The sequence below is a fragment of the Athene noctua genome, chromosome Z (genome assembly GCF_965140245.1).
Source record: "Athene noctua chromosome Z, bAthNoc1.hap1.1, whole genome shotgun sequence".
Lineage (NCBI taxonomy): Eukaryota > Metazoa > Chordata > Aves > Strigiformes > Strigidae > Athene > Athene noctua.
This window is the reverse complement of record NC_134077.1, coordinates 80425819-80447081: the sequence shown is the minus strand read 5'-3', so window position 1 is coordinate 80447081 and position 21263 is coordinate 80425819. Positions and strand designations below refer to the sequence as shown.

Below are 21263 nucleotides of genomic sequence, written 5' to 3'. Positions count from 1 at the left end.
CTGGGTGATCTTAGAAAAGTGGTTTTCCTCAGCTTGCCTCACCTTCCACTTGAAAAATCAGATGTTCCTGTAGCCTTGTAGGCCGTACCAATGTTTGACCAGTAATCACTGGCTCCACTGTGGAAGTCTGGTACGATCCAGGCCTTCCTTGCTAAAAACTTTGCCACCGAAGAAGTCATAAAGGACTGATAAGAGGTGAGCATCCTGCCCCAGAAGCTGAGTGATTGCTCAAGAAGCATGAAGTCAGCAAAACTCTCTGGAAACTGGGGAAGAAGTAAAGGTGGCAGGGGGAGATCATGACCCACCATCTCAATTCAAGAGTGAAAAACTTGCCCCCCCACCTCCAAGGAGCATGCATGCTAATTTACATGGCAAGTGAGGCTAATTTAAGTAGAACTAACCAACAGCAGGTGGAATGGTAATTACGGACCAATGGGTGTTAACTTTTAATAATAGTAGGCTTTTAGTAATCATGTAACAGGATAAATAGGCTGTAGCTCCTTTGTGTAGCCTGCTAGCTTTGTGGAATTACCACCTAGCACCCTTCCAGCCTTCCAGCTTCTGTAGTGCCTGTTCAAATATCCTCCGCTCCCCACGCTAAAAAAGCTCCCGGGAGGTAAACTGCCCCTCCCGCTATAAAAAAAGCCCCATCGCTCCATTTCCCCTATCAAATACTGGAGAGAAAAAATCCCCTTGAGGGGAAGAAGGCTGAACGTGATGCCTGGGGGCTTCCCCTGCAGGTACTTCTGTGCCTGGCTGAAGACAGCAGCTCCCTGCACAGGCACCATGGCTCACTGACAGGGAGCTCATTGCAGGCACGAGGATTACGATCCTGGCACGGAGCTGTCACAGTCAAGCCCTGCGTCCCTCCTTGCTTGGGCTGAGTGGCTGGAGAGAGGCTGACGGAGCGTCCTGCCTGAAGAAGATCTTCTCAGCAAAGCGCGTTTGCTTCCATCTGTGCAGGGTGCCAACCCTGGGAAAGAAAGCGCCACGGAGGGTGTTCCAGCTGGAAAGGGTTCAGACAGCCCTTGGCCCCTTCGGCTCGGTCACGCGTCGTTCCTACAGGAGCCTGCAGCTCTGTGACAATGGCAACTGCAGTGACAGTAGAACCACCACCGTCACTGCACCAACACACAAGGACCAGCGCATCTGCTTGAGTGGCTCAACTGCATTTCTGTTGGTCAGTAAAACCGTCCGTGCCAATTCTTACAGTGGGTTCAGCCCCACCGAGCAATTTACCCCTCTGGCATCAATCAGCTCACTGGGCAATTGAATCCCTCTCAGGGTGTTGCGCAGGATCTCTGCGTGAAAGCTGAAGCGGGGAACGGTGGGCCAAGGGGGGGAGCTGATGGATCTGCCAACCGCAGGGGCAGCACGGCGAGGGCAGGAGGAGGTCAGAGCCTCCATCAGGCCACAGAGGGAGGGGGAGATGATGCGGGAAGAGTTACATGCAGATGTGTTGGTGCAGGATGTGGAGGCGAGGGCCGACCTCAGGTACCGTGAAGTAAGAGAGGGACGAGGGGAGGAGGTGAAGGAGGGGACGGGTATGGTTGGGTGAGCAGAACACAGATGATCCTGCCACAGGCATTGTGATCAACTGGGGAGGCAGAAGGTGAGGTGGAGGCAAAGCTCCAGTGTTTCAAGCAGGACTGGGAGCAGAGTTCAGCTTGAAGCAACATTTTGCACATCCAGCAGGGAACCCAGGGATGCTGGAAAGTACTGACTCTGCTTTTTTCATCCCGTGTAGGCCCCGATCTGCTCTCAGGCTAGCCTAAATCCGCGGCCAGGCCTCCTGCTCTACTCGCAGCTTCCCTCACGGAGCCGGGCGCGCTGCCCGCCAGCGCCGCCTGTACCCAGGGGCCGCCTCCCGCGGCGGGCAGAGCCCGGCGGCCGCCGCTCAGCCCCCGCCGCCCCCAAACACGGCAGGGCGGCCGGGGGAGGCAGGCGGCGGGAGCGGGGCCTTCCCCTCCGCTCCACCCCTCTTCGCCGCGGCGGCTGCGCGCAGCGCGGCGGCCCCAGCGCCCTTCCCGTCCGCGTCCCGCGCCGCCATGCTGCCCAACACCGGGTAAGCCGCCGCGGCCCTCCCGTCTCCTTCCGCGCCCCCCCCGCCGGCGCAGACACCCCACTCCCCTCGCCCCAGGCCGCCGCGTCCCGCTCCTCTGGCGGCGGCGGCGGGCAGAGCGCCGGGGCCGGGCCGGGGCCGGGCCGGGGCCGAGGTTGAGGGAGGAGCCGTGGCTCTCGGCCGCCGGCGGCCGCTCGGGGCGGGGGCGAGGTGGGCTTCGGCCGGCGGCTGTTCGTGGTGCCGGCGTGCACTGGTGGGCGCTCACTGCGCCGCCGGCTCGCGTTCCCCTGGGGCGGGTCGCGCAGGAGAGCGCTGCTGTGAAGGTGAACTCTCGTACCGGAGGGTACGAGCGCGGCCGCAGTGGCTGGCGTTCCCGGCTGGGGGCAGCGCTGCCCTCCACGCAGGGTGCTCGCCACCGGGGCTGGGCCTGCCCCGCGGGTCACGCCGCCCTCCTGCCCTCGCCGTGCTGCCCCTGCGGTTGGCAGATCCATCAGCTTCCCCCCTTGGCCCGCCGTTCCCCGCTTCAGCTTTCACGCAGAGATCCTGCGCAACACCCCGAGAGGGATTCGCGTTGCCCAGTGAGCTGATTGATGCCAGAGGGGTAAATTGCTCGGTGGGGCTGAACCCGCTGTAAGAATTGGCACGGACGGTTTTACTGACCAACAAAAATGCAATTAAGCCACTCAAGCAGATGCGCTGGTCCTTGTGTGTTGGTGTAATGACGGTGGTGGTTCTACTGTCCCACCAGCCGTGGGATCACCTGCCTGTGCTTGAGCAAGGTGTGGTGATATCAGTCTGGGTTGAGGAGTTTCCCCATAGCAGAGAGGTTTGAAGCAAGTCCAGAACATAAGGGGGTAGGTGGGGGCAGGCAGAGGCAGTGGAAATCTTTGTGAGGATCATTAGTCAATGTTCTTGAGTGTTTTGCAATGAAAACTGTTATTGGAGATCTTTAATCTAAATTGGGTAGCATATTTGTAATTATATATATATTAAACAATTTTCTCTGGCTTACTCCAAGCCCATACTTTCTTACCTGGCAATGACTTTTTTTGTAGTATAGGATCCTAATTTAGAGACACTCTGCTTTTCTTCAGAGCCAGCACTGCCAACAGCTGGGAAGATAATGTTGGTATTATTTGTTTCTGTATGTTATAAACAGGAGTATTCATTAAATTTCTAAAGTATGTGTAAGCAAGCTGTAAAAAGTGTCCCTAACATGACCTACAGGTTTCTGTATTAGTAGTCTTGGTGAGAAAAGAACCTATCTTAATTTTTTCAAGATCCCTGAGACTTCAGGGCACAGTGGTGTATTTGACATTTTCTATCTTATTACCAGAATTCAACTGCAATGGAAACAATAAAGATTTAACCTTCACAACACAGGTCATAAGCAATTTTAGTCAAGCACATGCTTTAAAATCTTGTAAACTACTGGACTGCTAAGTGAATTAAGAAGTAAATCCAGAGTCTTGCAAGCTTTTCAGCTTGCTTATCAAAGCAAGATGTTCTAAATTCTGGTAAGTTATTTTGGGAACACTGAATAAACATTTCAGGAGGTTGGTGCATGTGGCTTTGTGGTTGCTGCCCACAGAGGATAAATGAAACTTCTTGAGTGAGACACAGAAGTCAAGAAAGAAGCAAGAATGATTGGAAAAAAAAAAAAAAGGGACATAAAAGGAGTGTGAGAGGTAATATTGTCAGCTCAGTGTTTCAGAGATGAAGTGAAAATGAATTTTTCTTGTTGGTAGGGGTTTGCTAATTTTGGTGAGCGCTACTTCTGTGGGCTGTAGGGACAGAATTTGAGATTGTGGGGCCAGAATTGAAGGAAGGAGAGTCCAGAGAACAAATGTAGTCAGTGGTGGTTGTAAGCCTAGGAAGAGTAAGAAGGTTTATGTAGGTGTGTGGTGCAGTTGTGCTGAGAAAAAAAGAAGACTTGAGGGTGATGGCCAATGTAGAAAAGGTTGAAGGGGAAAACTAGAGAGAGTGTAACCAGAGTGAATACAATATGTTTCCTGACATTTTTAATAGAATAATAATTTGGGGAGAGGAATTGAATCTGCGGCTGGGACTCTTCCAGACTGGATCACTGGATAGTTCAGGTTGGAAGGACTCTTGAGAGGTCTCCAGGCCAGGTCAGTTAGGAGATCAGACAGGGTTGTTCAGGGTGCTGTCCATTTGGATTTTGAAAACCTCCAAGGCTGCAAACAGCTCAGTTTCCTGCTCTGTTTCTGACTGTTGTCTTGGGGAGGACAGTCTGAACCTTTTTACTTTCAGTTTTGAAAGTTTGAAAGCCTGCAGTCTCATCCTGCTGTGCTGCAGCACAGCATGTACGCTTGGCTCCATCTGATCTATTACTGCATAGGTATTGTGGTGGTTTGCTGCTAGGTCACCACCAAGCTCTTCTCCAGGCTGAAGTGGTCCTCTAAAGGTACTGAGCCTTTAGCCATCTCTGTCTCTCTTCGTGGAACTTGCTCCCATTTGTCAACACATACCTTCTCTTGAGGGACCCAGAACTCATCACAGGATGTTAAGTGTGGTATCATGAGTGACAAACAGAGGGGCATAACCCCTTCCTTCGATCAGGTGGTTATGGTATTCTTGTAGCCCAGGATGCAGCTGGCCTCTGTTGCCAGGCACACTGCTGGCTCATGCACAGCTTGCTCTTTGCTAGGTCCCTCAAGGCCTTTTCAGGAGAGTGCTCTCTGGCCATTCAGCCCCCAGCCTTTGTCGTTGCAGGACTTTTTCTTCCCAGGTGCAGGACTATGTATCTGTCCTTGTAGAATCTCATGTGGCTCCTGTTCATCTAGCCTGTTGGGGACCCTCTTTATAGCAGCCCAGTCCTCAAGCTTGTGAGCAGTTGTTGTCCAACTCCAGGTCATTTTGTCATCTTCTTCAGGTTGCTGATAAAGTTGTTGAACAGAACTGGTCCAGGAGCAGAAGTGGTACCCCAGTTGTTACCAGTCTTTGGACAGAGTATGACTTATTAACCACCACCCTCTGAGCCTGATCAACCAACTAGTTTTTTACCCTTCAAGTTGTGCACCCATCCAGACCATAATATCTTAAATTGGATGCAAAAATACTGTGAGATGGCATTGAAAACCTTGCTTTCACCCACCGCACTGAGCAGAGGACCTGTTTTCATACCAGTGTAGCAAGCAGAAGCCCCCGTGCCCTTAATGTCCTTCACAAGCCTCAGCTGCAGGTGAACTTTGGTTTTCCTGACACCACCCCCCAAGCCCAGCTGATATTTCTGATTCTTATTTGTGGCCTGTCCTTGCTCCTGATCCCCATATGACACCTCTGTACATGGGAGCTGAGTCATGAGTTCTCTGTGTAGCCATGCTGGTCTCCTGGTACATCTACTTCTTGAATGGACCACTCTTGCCCCTGGAGGGGATTAAAGCCCTGCCACCTTTCCTCAGCTTCTTTCTCCTGAAGGGCTGCCTCCTGATGGACCCATTTACATCTTCCATGTCTAAGGTAGAGTCCGTTGACCTCATATTGGTTGGGTAGAAAGTCGAATTCTGGCCTTCTTTGACTGAGTTTTACAGTCTGTGTATTCCACAGATGGACTTCCCTCACTGTGTGTGACTCCTGGCAGCAGTTTTTTGTGATTTGCTGTGCTGTTTTGAGATTATTCTTCTTGTGCCCCTCTAGGACCTCGTTTTGCAGAGGAAGGCTGTTTGAAATGGCACCTGCAGGGCTTCATTGACTCCCTGGGACCCTGCAGATGCCACTGTAGCAGAAGATCCCTCTCTGCCCCATCCCAATTTTCGCCTACTGAAAGTAAGCAACCTCCTAGAGAGTGTTTGGGAGAGGGTTGCTCTTAGGCTGGAGGGAAAACAAGACCTGGAGAAACAGTAGTAAGTCAAGTCTGACCCAGACTGACAGGAAAATTAATGCAAGCTTGGGAGCTGATGTGTAACATTTGTGATGTGAGTGAAAAGTGAAGTTGCTGTAGCACATGGTTCATGTGCATTCTCTAACTGGGGTTGAAAACTTCACCCTCTTGGTGTTTTCCACAGAGTTATGGAAAGCAACACAAGCTTTATGCATTACACTGAAGTCCACATTCCTTCATATGGAAAACCTGTGGTTTAAGAGGCTTTATTGTCAAATATGCTGTAAACTGGAGTTGATATTTTCCTTTTCAGAAAGTCAGTGACATTGTTTGTGTAAGCCAGACATCTTTCTGACACTCTAAAACTTGGTAGTTTCTCCAGAGGTTTCAATTGGACTCATTTTTTGGGGGGGGACCTATTGAATTAAATGTAGTTACTGGGAAACTGTTGACTTTAGCATAACACTTAAGAGAAATAATTGCCATTTCTGAAAATCAGGTTTTTGGCACTTGCATGTGGCACCCTGCATTGTCATTATGGTTATGGACTTGAACTTTATACCATGTTGAGGCAGCAGGTTTTTTGTGTTTAGAGGGCTGTGACTAGTAAATTACAAGGAGTTGTGTAGGTGTGTTATCTCATTAGAAACTGGCATTTGTTTTTACGTTTTGTCCTTTTCCATTGTTGGAGAAGGTGGCAGCTTTGTTGTAAATAGTGTGTTGGATCACTTTACAAAAATGGAGAAATGTAATTTGGTGACCTAAGCTCTATGCTTTGTAGTGTTTGCAGGTTTGGAGAGTGGTCTTACCTTTGATGGTACTGTACTTTGCTGTAGCTGTAGCCATTTCTTTGGTAATTAGGGTCGGCTTTCTTAGTAAAATGGTGAAGGCACTTGTCTGGTTGAAAGACTGCGCTAATAACTTTTGCCTTTAAAGAGTGCTAAAGGTCAGTGATTTACATGTTTTGCATTGTTCTCCATCTTCTTTACCCTCCCTTTCCCCCTTCACCTTTAGGAAACTAGCAGGATGCACTCTCTTCATCACGGGTGCAAGCCGGGGCATTGGCAAAGCCATTGCTTTGAAAGCTGCCAAGGATGGTGCAAACATTGTGATAGCTGCCAAGACAGCTGAGCCTCATCGTACTCTTCCAGGGACTATCTACACTGCTGCAGCAGAGAGTAAGTTTTAATAAGTAAGGGTGGGCTTCAGATGCTAGGCTGGATGTATGCCCTAGCTTAATTGTCATACCTGAGTGGAAAACTGCATAGGCTCTCTTAGCTCCAATTCACATTTAGTAAAGTAAGCTTAGTGCTTCTCTTGCCTCCCAGGAATGCTGGGAGGTATCAAAATACTACTGTAATGAAGTTGTATGTGTGTACAGCTGTGGAAATGCTATGTTAATTTGGGATGTATGTGTGTACCGTACACATTCTCAGTGTTAGGATTTGATTTTGGCTTCCCTTTTCTTTATGCAACATGTAGAAAGGTCACCATTTGAGAGTGCAGTTCTCCGTGCCTTCTTGAAGCATGTCACTGAATGAGAGATTCTCAGTAGGTTCATGCTGTTGATTCCAAGACTAAATTTCTAAATGTTTAATTTTGTGATTGTGCAGTTGAAGCAGCTGGAGGAAAGGCTTTGCCATGCGTCGTTAATGTGAGGGAAGAACAGCAAGTTATTGATGCTGTGGAGAAAGCTGTGAAGACTTTTGGAGGTATGCTAAAGTGTTGGGTAGAGGTTAACAGATTGTTAAAACAAAACCAGAAAAGAACAGCCTTTCTAATGTTTTGTGTCTTTAAATGCTAATATGAAATGGCTTATTTTAAAACCAGGGATTGATATTTTGGTGAACAATGCAAGCGCCATCTCTTTGACTGGCACTTTGGAAACAGAAATGAAGAAGGTCAATCTTATGATGGAAGTCAATGTACGAGGAACCTACATTACGTAAGTGCTGAGAGAAGGGAGCAAAGTAATTGTAGCAAAATTTAACATTGTAACAAAATGTTATCTCAGTTTTTCTGAGAAGTTGTGTAGCTGTCTTGCTGCCCTAGAGTTGGAGTGCCAAGTGTTCTACATGTGCTTGCAGGAAATTGCTCAGTTATTGGACAACTGATTTGAAATTAATATTTGCAGGGGTTAATTGCCAGTTGGAGTAAACAGGAACCTTATTACTGTAGTCATTAAACGTTCACAAGCCCTTCCATGCAGATAGGAAGCAGAAACCAGTTTATTTCAGACAGAGTTCCTGCTTGGCTTTGCTAAATGCTGTCCTTTCATTTCAGGCAAAATGACTAACTCTTGCATGCATCAAGTACATCTTTTTTGTCAGCTTCCTTCTCATAAACTTCTTTCTCACCTTTAGAGACATTATATAACATAGCACAATTGAAAGAGAAATGTAAAGATGTACCTTAACAATCTAAAGTGTTCTCCACCTACTTTCAGTACCTCAGTTCTATGTAAATTAACATAATAAGACTTGATTTCAGAATTTCTGTGGTCCTTATTTTGTTCATTTTTTGGAAATGGATTCAGCAGGTGGAATCAGATTTACAGGATGTCATTTAAAGTTGCTCTGTTTTAAAAGAAAAACTTCTGTTTTGATGGGGTTGTGTTTAAAACAAACAAACAAAAAGCCCTCAGGGTGATGCAGATTCTCTAATTCAGTTATTGCTTGATGTGATCAGGAACTTTGGTATCAAAGCTTTATCTAGAATAGTGTCAGTGCTTCTCCTTTGTGCAGATGAAACTAGTTATCAGATATTATGATTATATTCCTTAATGTTCTTTTGCTAAGAATCAGTGAAGGGATTTTCCGTTAAAATAGTGTAAAAACACACATGAATAGCAGCTTTCTGAATTAGAGACATGTGCACAGCATGGAGATAGCATGGAGAGAAGAGGGTGGAAGAAAGAAAGACTGCTTGTGGAGTGGGATTTCTGTGCTTCCACACTGTGATGTCTGCTTTTGAATGGCTGTAAGTGTAAGTGGTTTTGCACTCAGAAAGGAGAGTTGGTTTTGGAGCTTGGCATTCCAGAAAACACTCTGTGGATATCTCTTGTTAAATTTCTGACTTCCACTATTGCCAGCGGCAAGCTTTATTTCCCCCTCACCACGCAACAGCAACAATCACCTTCTTGATGGTACATCTAGCTATTACAAATTAATGGAGAATTTTTAGTCATCTTTCCTTTGGGTGCTACTCTGCTTTAAAAAGATTAAAAAGCAGATTCTGTGAATGGAAGATCATTTGAAAGATTAGGGCTTCTCAGGGGAAGTTACAAATGGTCTTTGTCATTGCTGTTATAACTGTCAATTGGGAAGACCTAGTCAAGCATTTTAGCCTTTTCTTCCCCTTGCTTTGTATGTTGCTTCTGTTTGTAATTTGTAGACATCTGTTTTCAATTTAATAATCAGAAAGTTACAAAAGCTAGAAAAAAAAATGGTGTGGACTTCTTGTCTGTGGAGGAGGTAGGGAGGATATTGCATTTTATTGAGTATACCCCTTGACATATTCTTGGGTCCTGTGTATTAAGAAATGGAGATATTTGATAGTGAATCTTGCAACTGCCACTGGAAAGAGTTGAGACCCCAGGACATTTAAGCAGGTGATAATTTACTACTTTGATGATTTTGCAGTTGGAAGTGTCCCTTCTGTGGCTAACAGTATGCATAGGTCCTGTTAAAATGTGTGAATAAGTAGGTTGGTGGTATAGTCCACTGTGGTACTGTTCCATGTGAAGCTTGTTTAAAAATTATCCAGTGGAGATCAAATGTAAACTGTATCCTAGTGCTAGAAGTGAAGTCAGATGGTGGTTTCTATGAAGTAAAAGTAATGATTTACAAATATGTGTGAATTCTAAGCTGAATGAAGTAGTGACTCATCCAGTCAGCAGAGAATAGGTTTTCAGTTTTGCTTGGAATATTTGTAATAGTCTTTCACTCAACAGTATTATTTCTTTAACATGGTTTTAAAGAAGAAATAGATACGAAATCAGAAGAGAAAATATTTACAACTAGATGATGCCCTCTGCACTGTTAATTTCACTTGTTGCCTCACAGTGTTTTGTTGCCCTACTAGAACTATTACAAGGAGACTATGGCTTCTGAGCATCTGAAAAATCAGCTTTGGGAGATGCTGCTGCACTATTTGGAGAATGTGGTTCAATTAGCCAGAATGAGTACTAGGCCTGAGATAAATGAGCTAGGACAGATTTTAGTTTCTTTTGTTCTTTATATGAATTAACTAATTGATACAAGGTCCGGGTCCCAGCTTAGTGTTAGACTTTCATGAAAATGAAAATACTGGTCTGCTAGTATGGTTTTTTATATTAATTATAGGTCTTCCTTAAAATAAGAGGTGACTGATTTGTCTGAATCTGTCTTTCAGGTCAAAAACATGCCTTCCCCACTTGAGGAAGAGTAGGAACCCCCATATCCTGAACCTCAGCCCACCTGTGAATCTGAATCCTATGTGGTTCAAAAATCACTGTGGTGAGTAGCATTGAGACTCTTTGTTGTTATTTTTTGAGAACCATTTAAATATGTGGTGAAATATGCTGGAGTGCCAGCCCAGAATGCCAGATATTGTATCTTTAGCACTATGTACAAACTGGCACTAATGGTTCCCCAGAGTGTTTTGTACCTAACCTAAAAGAAATTGTTTTGTGGGAAAACATAGAGCAGGTTTCATACCCTAATACGTCCTTTATGTTTACAAGAATGTTTTCAAGGTAAGAGTCTGTGCTGTTTCATGGAAATCATTAAGACTACAAAGTATTTTCTGTTCCAAATGGAGATTGAAACCCATTTTCTTATCAATTCAGCTTCACATTTGATTTAATAGAGATAAAGCTCAATGTTGTTTTTTAAAATGGAAATGAATTTTGAGGTGGGAAAGGGACCCCATTTTGTCTTGAGGTTAACGTTGCTCATTTTAAAACTGTAAAAAAACCTTTCAATATTGGACTGTTGTCATGTTAAACTCCTCCAGCAAGTCCCAGTTCTTACCCCAAAAGTTTCCCTTCTCGAAATAGGTAGATGACCCTTCTCAGAATAGGTAGAGGATTTAGAATTTCCTTTTCTATTTTTTTGTTCCCTTTTTTGTTTTCTGTAGAATACTAGTTTGGTCACTATTTCTGCAGAATACTAGTTTGGTTGCATAGTATACCTTAGGTCTCTTGAAAAAACTGAGCATTCTTGTGATGCTGTGTATAAAAAGCACAACAAAACCACCATATAGCTAGGCTTCAGTCATTGTTTTTGTCAAAACATGTAGCTCATTTTATCTGTAATGTACAGATGGAAAACTACAGTTTGTATCTGCTGGGGCTGTTGGGGAGAAGGGGGAGATTTTGACTCTAGGAAGATAACCAGTTTCTCCCCCAAAATCTTTTCTTATGAACAAATAATTTGGTTTTACTTTCCTTCATAATTAAAGTTCTGTTGATAGAGTGCAAATTTTAATCTTTTTTCCTACTTCTTGTCTTAGCTTATACCATTTCTAAATATGGGATGTCCATGTGTGTCTTGGGAATGGCAGAAGAATTTAAAGGAGAAGTTGCTGTCAATGCTTTGTGGCCTAAAACAGGTGATTTTTTTTTTTTTTTTTTTAATGGTACTGAAATAATGACTTTCTGTATATTTTCTTCTACGGCCTGTTTTATTTGACTTTGAATATATTTTAGACTTCTTCTGGAATTGATTCAAGAGACCAAGCATTCATCCCTCAATCCCTCATGGTGATAGTTTTCATTCCTAGATCCCACTAGACTGTTGCCACTGTTATCGAAACTCATCTTCAGCTAGTTTGCAAGCCACTCAACCCTTTCAGGTGGCTGAAGCATCTGTGTAGTTTTGGCTTGTCTGTGCTCTTTCTCATGCACCCAGAGTTTTGGTTTGGACAGAATCACAAAAGTATTAGCATACTTTCATTAGTAGGTGTTAAATGCCTGTGCATGTAGTGCTATTTAGAATTCCTTGCTAAATTGCCAGAGTGTAGATGGAACTGACAAGATATATATCTCTGTAAATGCAGAAATAATTAAAAAAACCCCCCTTTTTCATAGAAGTTGTGGCACAGCAGGCCAACAAATGATTATTCACAGAACCATCTGCTTGCAAGTTATAGGAAAATAGAGCTCTGTGGAAGAAAAACAACTCAGTGCTCCCACATGGTATTAAGTTCAGTTTGTTGTCTGTGGGTCAGTAAGGATCAAGGCTGCTGTTGGATGTCTTGGTCAGCTGTTCGCCAAAGAGGCCTGTCTATTCACCCCAAATACGTCTATGTGCAGAAATGATACTGATGTTGAAATCAGAAAAGACAGTGGGTAATGCTACCCTTTAATGGTGTGAGCTCATTCATTGTGTTATGAAACATTACAGCAGAAGAGTTTATTCCCTTAATAAGTTAAGGGAGGGAAGAAGGAAAAGAAAATAAAAATATGAACCAAGATCCTCTTCTGGGACTAGTGGTGCAGTGTATGAAGGGTTTGTACTCAGACACTTTCCAACATCTTCCTGTTAGGAGTTGCAGTCCCCTTTTAAGTTCTAGTGTGAACTAGGACTTTCTGATTTTCTTTCTCTAAAGTGAGGAATATAAGCAAAACTTAATTATTTCAGACAAAATCAACTGAGTTTCTTTGCACCTCCAGGTGATACTCAGTTGTTGGGTTAGTATGTCTGACAGACCTGGTCCTTTATCGTTGGTCTGGATGCTTGCATTGTAAATTCTCACAGTATCACAGAATCACCTAGGTTGGAAAAGACCTTGAAGATCATCAGGTCCAACCGTTAACCTAACACTGACAGTTCCCAACTACACCAGATCCCCAAGCACTATGTTGGCCCGACTCTTAAACACCTCCGGGGATGGGGACTCCACCACTGCCCTGGGCAGCCCATTCCAACGTCTAACAACCCCTTCTGGAAAGAAATGCTTCCTAATATCCAGCCTAAACCTTCCCTGGTGCAACTTGAGGCCATTCCCTCTTGTCCTATCACTTGTTACTTGGTTAAAGAGACTCATCCCCAGCTCTCTGCACCCTCCTTTCAGGGAGCTGTAGAGGGTGATAAGGTCTCCCCCCAGCCTCCTCTTCTCCAGACTAAACACCCCCAGTTCCCTCAGCCGCTCCCCATCAGACCTGTGCTCCAGACCCTGCACCAGCTCCGTTGCCCTTCTCTGGACACGCTCGAGTCATTCAATGTCCTTTTTGGAGTGAGGGGCCCAAAACTGAACCCAGTCATCGAGGTGCGGCCTCACCAGTGCCGAGTACAGGGGTCAGATCCCTTCCCTGTCCCTGCTGGCCACGCTAGTGCTGACACAAGCCAGGATGCCATTGGCCTTCTTGGCCCCCTGGGCACACTGCTGGCTCCTGTTCAGCTGGCTGTCAATCAACACCCCCAGGTCCCTCTCTGACTGGCAAAGGCCTTACTGAAGTCAAGGTGAAAGTACATCCACAGCCTTCCTCTCATCCTATGAGCGGGTCACCCTGTCGTAGAAGGAGATCAGGTTTGTCAGGCAGGACCTGCCTTTCATAAACCCATGCTGACTAGGCTTCATAGTAAATAGATGTCTCACAATTCTGCTCACACTATGAGTTTTATCCACAAAAATATTTTCATCAGGGATTGACTTTTTGAATGATAATTATATAATTATCATCACAAAATTGTACTATTTTGTGGAGGATAAGCTCTTCATCTTTGATGTACTGAAGATAACACACATGTAATTTCAGGGTTCGGATTGCCTTCCTGGCAGTGGAGTGAAAGTTTATCTTTCAGGTTTTGGGTCTCTAATGTATTTTTTTATTTCTGAAGGAGTTAGAAGAAACATGCACTTGTTTCCACATACTTGCTTCCTGAGTGCTCCAGGGAAACCTCAGAAAAATTTCAATGGAGATTTCCCAGGATCTATCTTTGCTGTCTGGAACAGAGCCATGAAACTTGGTTCTTAAAGCCTTTAGCTCCCTAGACCTCATGCTTTTCCTGCCTGGCTTGTCCCTAAAATGCCACTACTAAATGGGTTTTGTATCTCCTCGGAATCCTATATGTAAGAGTAATTTGCTTTTCCATTAGCAGAGTTGATTTTTTATCTACTGTTTTGTGGGTTTTGGTCACTGACTGTTCAAGCTGTGTAAATTGTGAGAGTTAGGGCCAGTGAAAGAATTAATCCAGAGTATCTAATTCAGACAGAGAGGCATGGTATCAAGCTGCAGACATTACTAATTTGACTTATTTTCTCATGCAAAAGGTGTTACAAGATTACCTGTGTCTTGTAAATTTACACACTGCATAGGCACATTATGTGCACCCTCCACAGCTTTCTGATTCTTCAACACCTTCTCTCTATGATTCTGGATATGCTGGAGAAAACATCCACTACCTGTTGTGGAAATGAGTTGGTGGTTTTGTGGGTCCCAACGTACTGTTGGAAGCTAAAGAATTATTCCTGCAGAGACCAGCTGGTTATACTAGGTTTTTAATTTGCAATATAGGTGTCTTTCCCCACCCATCTGAGTAATTCGACCTCTTATTTTTCATGGCAAGGGAAGACAGAACCTGGGAGAATTTGTCCACCGACTCATGATAAAAAAGTTTTTCAGAGATGGCTAACTTTACAGGCAGAAGTTATATTAAGTCTTATGTTGCACAGCTGAATATATTATTTCTTTGCAGTGTTTGCACATGTGTAGCGCTCCAAATGTCAATAATAGTACCAGTGTCCCAGATATGTTCTGGTGTTAAAGGATGTCTGTGATGATATTAACTACACTTCTACAAAATCTGACCTTCTTACTGGGGAGGAAACCCAAACCAAAGAAAGCAGTATCTTTCTCTTGTGCATTGGAGTGGCACTGTGTCCTTCGTAACATACCTGCTAAAATAAGTAAGAGGGTAACGCTGCAGAAGCTGGCCCTTGTTACAGAGTGCAGCTAGTATCTGTTCCACTCAGGAACCTGCAGAACATGAGACTTGCAAGTGCAGGAAGATTCAGTTTACAAATGACAACACAAATGCTTTTTTAAAATAAAGATTTCTCTCTGAGATGCTGCAAAGTAATTTAAATAGTCATTAGGCTTTCTGTAAAATTAAAGGTATGTAGACAGAGCTTTGTATTTATTGAATTAATTCTTGCCCATTCAGTTTAAGACTGTTAGAAACATTTGATGAGCTCTCAAAATTTGTATATATCAGTGATACCTCCGTGAAAACTGATGTGCACTCAAGTATAAAAAAGAATAATAATATGCAAATTCTCCAGTACAAAAAAATGTTCTTTCAAAAGGGTTATCTTCCAAAAGTGAGAAAGTTAACTACTTTCATGTGGTCACCTGAGATACAGAGTTACAGACTTACACAGTATCTAAAATACAGTTGCAAAGTTTTTAATTAAAAAATCTGCTATAATCTCTTACAAATATGATTAGCCTCAGTGCTAGTATGGATGCCAGTATCTTGTTGATTAATTCGACTCTTTAAACACGTGAAAGTATGCGGGTAATAAGATGCCAGGAGCTCTTCATTTATCTAAAAGTGAAACAGACTACCTAAAGGTCAAGGAGCAATCCTGTCACTAAGACTGCACATGAATAATAGAGGTATCCTGGGACAGAACTGGAAGACTCTTTGTGTGCATTATGGGAAAACCAGCAGCACTCTGTATGAAATAGGTGGAATAATGTGCAGCCAGACTATTAGGCAGTACCTGCTTAAAACCTTTTGCTTCAGTCTGTGCACATAGGCTTGCTGTGCTTGGAAGAGTAATTGTAGACACAGAGAATTGGCAAAGGCATGAGCCAGAAAAAGTGAACAGGTTAATGAATCCTCAGAATAGTGGAATATATTCAGGTCAACAAAATCTGGCAAATCTAATGAGAAAATTTGACAGAAACATTCTCTGAACTGTTGGTAGTTATTTAAAAAAAAACAAACTTGTAGGACAGGTTGAACTTCAGAGGATCAAAGAAAGGCAAATTTATTTCTTATCATTAAAAATGAGAAAAAAGACCTAGAGAGACCTAGGTGTTTGTACAGTATATCTGCCAGTTTTTTATTCAGGTGCATATTTATAGCAGTTCAGTTGAACTGAAAAAAAGAAGCTGAGGTTGGTCAAAGGTAAATGAAACCTAGGGGCTAATCCTCACCACAGAAGAGTGAAATAAGAGAGTCAACAAAGATATCTACCCACTCTTGCCCTTTTGTAGATGACACTTACACAGGATCTCCCTGGCCAGCATTGAAGACTGAAGTCTTTTTTCCCAGTTCCTACTCTGGAAGGTGCATGATCTAGCTTAGATAGATGTGTCTTGCACAGTGCCTTTCCTTTGCTTTTTAAGGGATGTTGGGATAATTTCTGCATCAAAGCTGCTGTTACTTTCTGTGAAAGGAGGACAAAGGTGATTTAAAATCAGGTTTATCCTTCCACCTCCAGCATCTGCCAGCCTCAGGTGTAGGAGAGGATTTGCAAATCTATCCCAAAAACTTGGGGGCAGAGTGTTGAGTCTAGATGGAAAAAAGTCAGAAGCAGAACTGTATGAGGGGAAAACAGTTACATGGCAGATGTCAAAAGCTGTGACCAAACAGCTTCTCTGTGGAACAGGATGAAAGAAAAATGGAATAGATACCTCAGCCTGGAAGAGCAAATTACAGACTTTAACTGGAACATGCCACAGTGTTAGTAGCTCCCTTGGGGGAAGCACAAAGGAGACTAACAGAATGGTGCAGAAGTCAGTAGAATTGGTTAATCAAACAACCAGAAGCTTAGGAGATCTGGCTTCTATTCTAACACAGCCTTTCTGTGGAATATTGAACAAGTTATTTGAGCTTTTGCTATTTGGTTTGTCATTAACTTAGGAAAGACACTTTGGTATCTCGTGGGAGTTACTACAAGGATTTTCAGTGTGATAATTACCAAAGGAAATACTTCTTAATGACTGATGTATCATACATTCACTTTGAGAAAAATGATTCTCCTGTTAGTTTTTCATTTCCCAAACAACGTGGAGAAAATGCATGGAGGGGGATGGGGCCACTGATAGGGGGATGTAAATATAAAGTCCTGTCCATTATTCCACTAGTGCTTGTAGATATTTGTTGGTTATTAGTATTTCACATCTTTGTCTTCCTTTTTCATGAAAGGAAAGCAAAGTTTGTGTGCTTGCCAGAGAAATGGGAATTTCACGTCACCAGTATTAAAGCTTTGTTTTCTTACTCTCCAAATATTATAGCCATACATACAGCTGCAATGGATATGCTTGGAGGACATGGAATAGAGAAACAGTGCAGGAAGACAGACATCCTTGCAGATGCTGCATATTGCATTTTAACAAAACCAAAAAGTTTCACTGGAAACTTCATTATTGATGAAGTTCTACTGAGAGAAGAAGGAGTTAAGGATTTTGATGTTTATGCAATTGCACCAGGTAAAGCAGATCTTTAAGGTGAGAAATAAGTTGAGGAAGGAGGGGAAGCAGTATGGAGAATATTAATATTGTTCTGTTTCAAGGGGCTCTTAAATTAGTTTGTAAAAAGTTGCTTTCCCTCAGCTTGCAGAACATGCCTTCCTGGAAAGCACATGCATCAAGTCCACTGAGGTTGTAATTGTCAAGTGCCTGTTAGATTAAAAAAAATACTTTAATGAAAAGAAAATATACCTGCACTGTAGATGCATATATTACTATTTACCGGCTAGTGAGATTATTTTTTTTTTTCTTCAGAAACCTTAAGAGGCTTCTAGGTCAGATTTTAAATGAACCAAACTCTGAACATGTTATTTCTTGCTATGTCTTTCCTTCAAATTATAGTTTATTTACTTACAAACTTGGCTGTAATTTCATAGAAATTGTTTTACTGTTTGTGCTGTCCAGGTTTACTTGGATTTACTATCATGTTTTTTCTCCCTTTTAGGTCACCCCCTGATGCCTGACTTCTTCTTGGATGCTGAAACTGATGTGACAGACAGGAAACAAGAACAATATGGTATGGACAACGCTGTGTGTAGAAGTTGAAAATTTCTGATGATAATGAACACCCTCTCTATTTCAAGTGTTTTTTTTCTTTTCTCTGAGAGTTCAGATGCCACTCAAGATAATTGGCAAAACCGTTTTTCTCATTTGGAGGGTATGATTTATGGAAGTGTCTGTGCTTAAAGCTAGGGAAAGAATGTTCCCATCTGTAGGACTTTCATGGTATAAAATCAGTGCTTTATTTTGCAGAATTCTTTTTTAACCATCTGAATTGTGGTAGTATAAAGGTCACAGGTAAATACTGCTGGAAAAAGAAATTAAATAGCAAAGAGCACATTTTGCAGGAATTTAATTTGCATTGGTGAATTCATACATAAGAACGCAAGGTAGCGCCTCCATTGATTCTCAGATGAAACTTGCACAAATTACACCGTAAATATCTCTTAGATGAACTGGAGAAATTTATATTTTTAGAAAAGCATCAGGTTTGATTTTTCACAATTATTGTATATCAAGTTGGAGGACAACTGAGAATGCCGAGCAGGTTTCATGGGAGCACCAAAAGAGAAGAGCAGAGGAGACACAGGTTGAGCAGAGTGCCCTTCCTTTGAAAATGCCATTTGAGCAATCACACCAGGACTGTTCTGCCAGGAACGGACGGTGTTAGTTCCCTGGGCCTCACAACACTGGTTATTTAGTAGGGACTCACAGAAGAGTCCTAACTAATTTTTGGTACTTAAGACACCTAGGAGACTTCCTACAACATTTTTAGAGGCTGTTCAACCTGATCAGCCTTGTAAATTGCAAGTGCGGTACTTCATTGCTAGATGTACATGTTCACTGCAGTGTAATAAAATGCTGATTAAAGCAGTGAATTGGTTTACAGCTTAGAAGCCTTTGCAGAAAAAGTAATGAAAATATCCATGTTCTTAGCAAGATAGACAAGACAGAAGTATTTTGAGGTGAAAGTGTTGTTTATTCAAGACCCTGATCTGTTTTATGTGAGTGTTGTCAGGACTGTATAGATTGCATTAGAAAACAATGTGCTGTGTAATCATTCATAATGAACTGGGAATGCCCAGAATTAGAATTTTTCTGTGGTTTTAATTTCACTTTTATTTTTTGTTGTATTAGGAAGTGAAGTATATTGCAGAATTACCTTTAGTGGTGTACACCTGTTTGGATTCCCGGGTGCAAAAAACATCTTTTATTGGTATTAATACTGAAATGGGAATATAATAATTTTCCGTACTGTGAAGCATAAATCTTTTCAAACAGAGTTCTGTATGCATGTTTCTAAATGCAATTTTAAAGTGTTCTGTAGTTGAAAGATAAAAATAATCTTTCTTGTAGGTGCTTCCCAAACATTCAAAGAGGAGAAGAAATTAAGCAGCTCTCAGCATGAAGGACTAGAATCTGCTCCAGCCAAGTCATTGAGTCCTGTTGCAGAAACATTCAGAGTTATTCAGGGAGCCATGAGTGAAGAGTATGTGAGAACTACTCAGGGTGTCTTTCAGTTTGAATTATCTGGTAAGACCATCACTTGTAAAAGCTTCACACACTCACTAGCAAAAGGTGCTCGATGTTTTCCAAGAAAAACACCCACCTTTCCAAGCTGATCCCAAAACAGAGCACCCTTTGTTCCGTCCTGTGTGATGCTCCTTCTCAGGACCAGCTTCAGCACATGCAGGTGGGTGCTGCCACTGCTGGCCTACGCGGGCAGGCTTTGCCAGCGCGCCGGCCCTACGGCCCAGGGTTAGCACAGGGTTAGTGCCAGGCAGGCAGGCTCGCAGGGACACGTTAAAAGTGCCAGCTGCCACGAGCCCTGTCAGCATAGCTCTCCTTTGGGCCCTTCTGCCCGTGTCCCTGACACCTGGTGCTACGAGGCGTCTGCCAGAGGCTGGCTTTGCCTGCCAGCAGAACATGGGGCAAGTGGTAACCTCCTGCAGAGCACCACCAGCGTGTGTAGTGCCACATAACTGCTCCAGACAGACCCAGCAGTGGCCACCTGAGCAGGGGAATAGGGAGAGCGCTGTGCTCTTTGCTGCCTTGTCACCTCTGCTCACTGTCCATTCAGGTGACGAAGGAGGCACTTGGTATATTGACCTGAAAACCAAGGGTGGGAGCGCTGGTTTTGGGAAGCCTTCTGTGGCGGCTGATGTGGTTATGAGCATGTCGAGTGCCGACTTTGTGAAGATGTTCACAGGTGAGTGACAGAGGCATTCGCCAGGACAATCACAGGTGCTGGTGCCCAGAAAACGTGCTGCTGGTGGTCAGATAGACAGCCTCCTCGCTTTGTGATCCTGGGATGGAGGAGCTTTTGGCATTGTGTGGCTCAAGTGGGAGTGTAGGCTAGAACTCCTTGGGTTTTTCTGAACTTTTCCGTGAACAGGGAGAGCACTAGAGCTTACACTGCTTTTATTTAGTAGGTATTGAAATCCTATCGGTGAGTGTAGCTTCAGAAAGAATCCTGTCAAGCTGCTGGACTTCTGTTCTGCACATCTGAATAGCAAAACTTGGTAGCAATATAGCTGCTAGGTCTCACTGCAGTGGCATTATATTTTCCTGTGTACAGGCTCTCTCCAATTCCTTTTCATGTTCTGATGGTTCCGTTTTTCTTTTTAGGTAAACTGAAGCCAACCCTGGCCTTCATGTCAGGGAAATTAAGGATTAAAGGTAACATGACACTAGCAATAAAGCTCGAGAAGATGCTGACACAGCTTAACTCTAAACTTTGAGGAGAAACTTTTACTAGCAAAACAGTGGCCTTTCTTATATAAATGATGCTGATTTAAAATGGTAGTCGTGATTTTTCTCTGATGCAATATAATAAGTATGGATAAAATGGGAGATTTTTAGAGAAGAAATAACTGTCTGATTAATAGAAGGTATTCATCTGTGATTAAATGAATTCCTTTTCAAGAATACATGTAGGAGTTTGCAGGTGTTTTCTTTACTTCTGTTCCTCTGGTTCAATGCAGGACACCTGAAGTGAGTTTTTTCCCACATAGCTGCTTGCACACGTGTCCCATAAAAAAGATGAGGGGAGCAATTGTCACCCTACAGATCTGTTTCTTTGATAGAAGTGCCATGTAGGGATACCTGAGCTGGTTTAGATTTGGAGGCAGTGTGGGCAGGTTAGCAGAGCCCTAATTACCCTTGGTAAATTAATATCTCATTAATTGGGTTTTTTTGGCTTTCCTGAGTTTATTACCTACACTAGTTCTCATACCTCTATACTGCACTGAGTTAGGCTATGCAGAAATGAGTGATGCACAAGTGCACAAGTTTTCGTTTTGTGCAAAGGTATGCACACTCCTCTGTCCCTGACTGCTACAGGCAAGGTGCTGCCTTCCACAGTACCTTCGCGTAGCATTATGAGGATT

The 21263-nt window shown here is 43.4% G+C and overlaps 1 protein-coding gene across 2 annotated transcripts; it reads left to right on the top strand.

Moving 5' to 3' along the window:
* The first annotated feature begins 1928 nt into the window (after positions 1-1928).
* On the top strand, positions 1929-20804 carry HSDL2 (hydroxysteroid dehydrogenase like 2). Of its 2 annotated transcripts, XM_074931660.1 has the most exons (11): positions 1930-2065; positions 6921-7084; positions 7520-7618; positions 7737-7851; positions 10299-10402; positions 11400-11498; positions 17140-17334; positions 17819-17890; positions 19231-19407; positions 19955-20083; positions 20503-20804. In XM_074931660.1, the coding sequence occupies exons 1-11, from the start codon at positions 2049-2051 to the stop codon at positions 20613-20615; spliced, it is 1284 nt and encodes a 427-aa protein (XP_074787761.1). In that variant the 5' UTR covers positions 1930-2048; the 3' UTR covers positions 20616-20804. The 2 variants fall into 2 exon arrangements, with proteins under 2 accessions (XP_074787762.1, XP_074787761.1); XM_074931661.1 differs by lacking the exons at positions 7737-7851; positions 10299-10402 and having other exon boundaries at positions 1929-2065.
* The last annotated feature ends 459 nt before the right edge of the window (positions 20805-21263 follow it).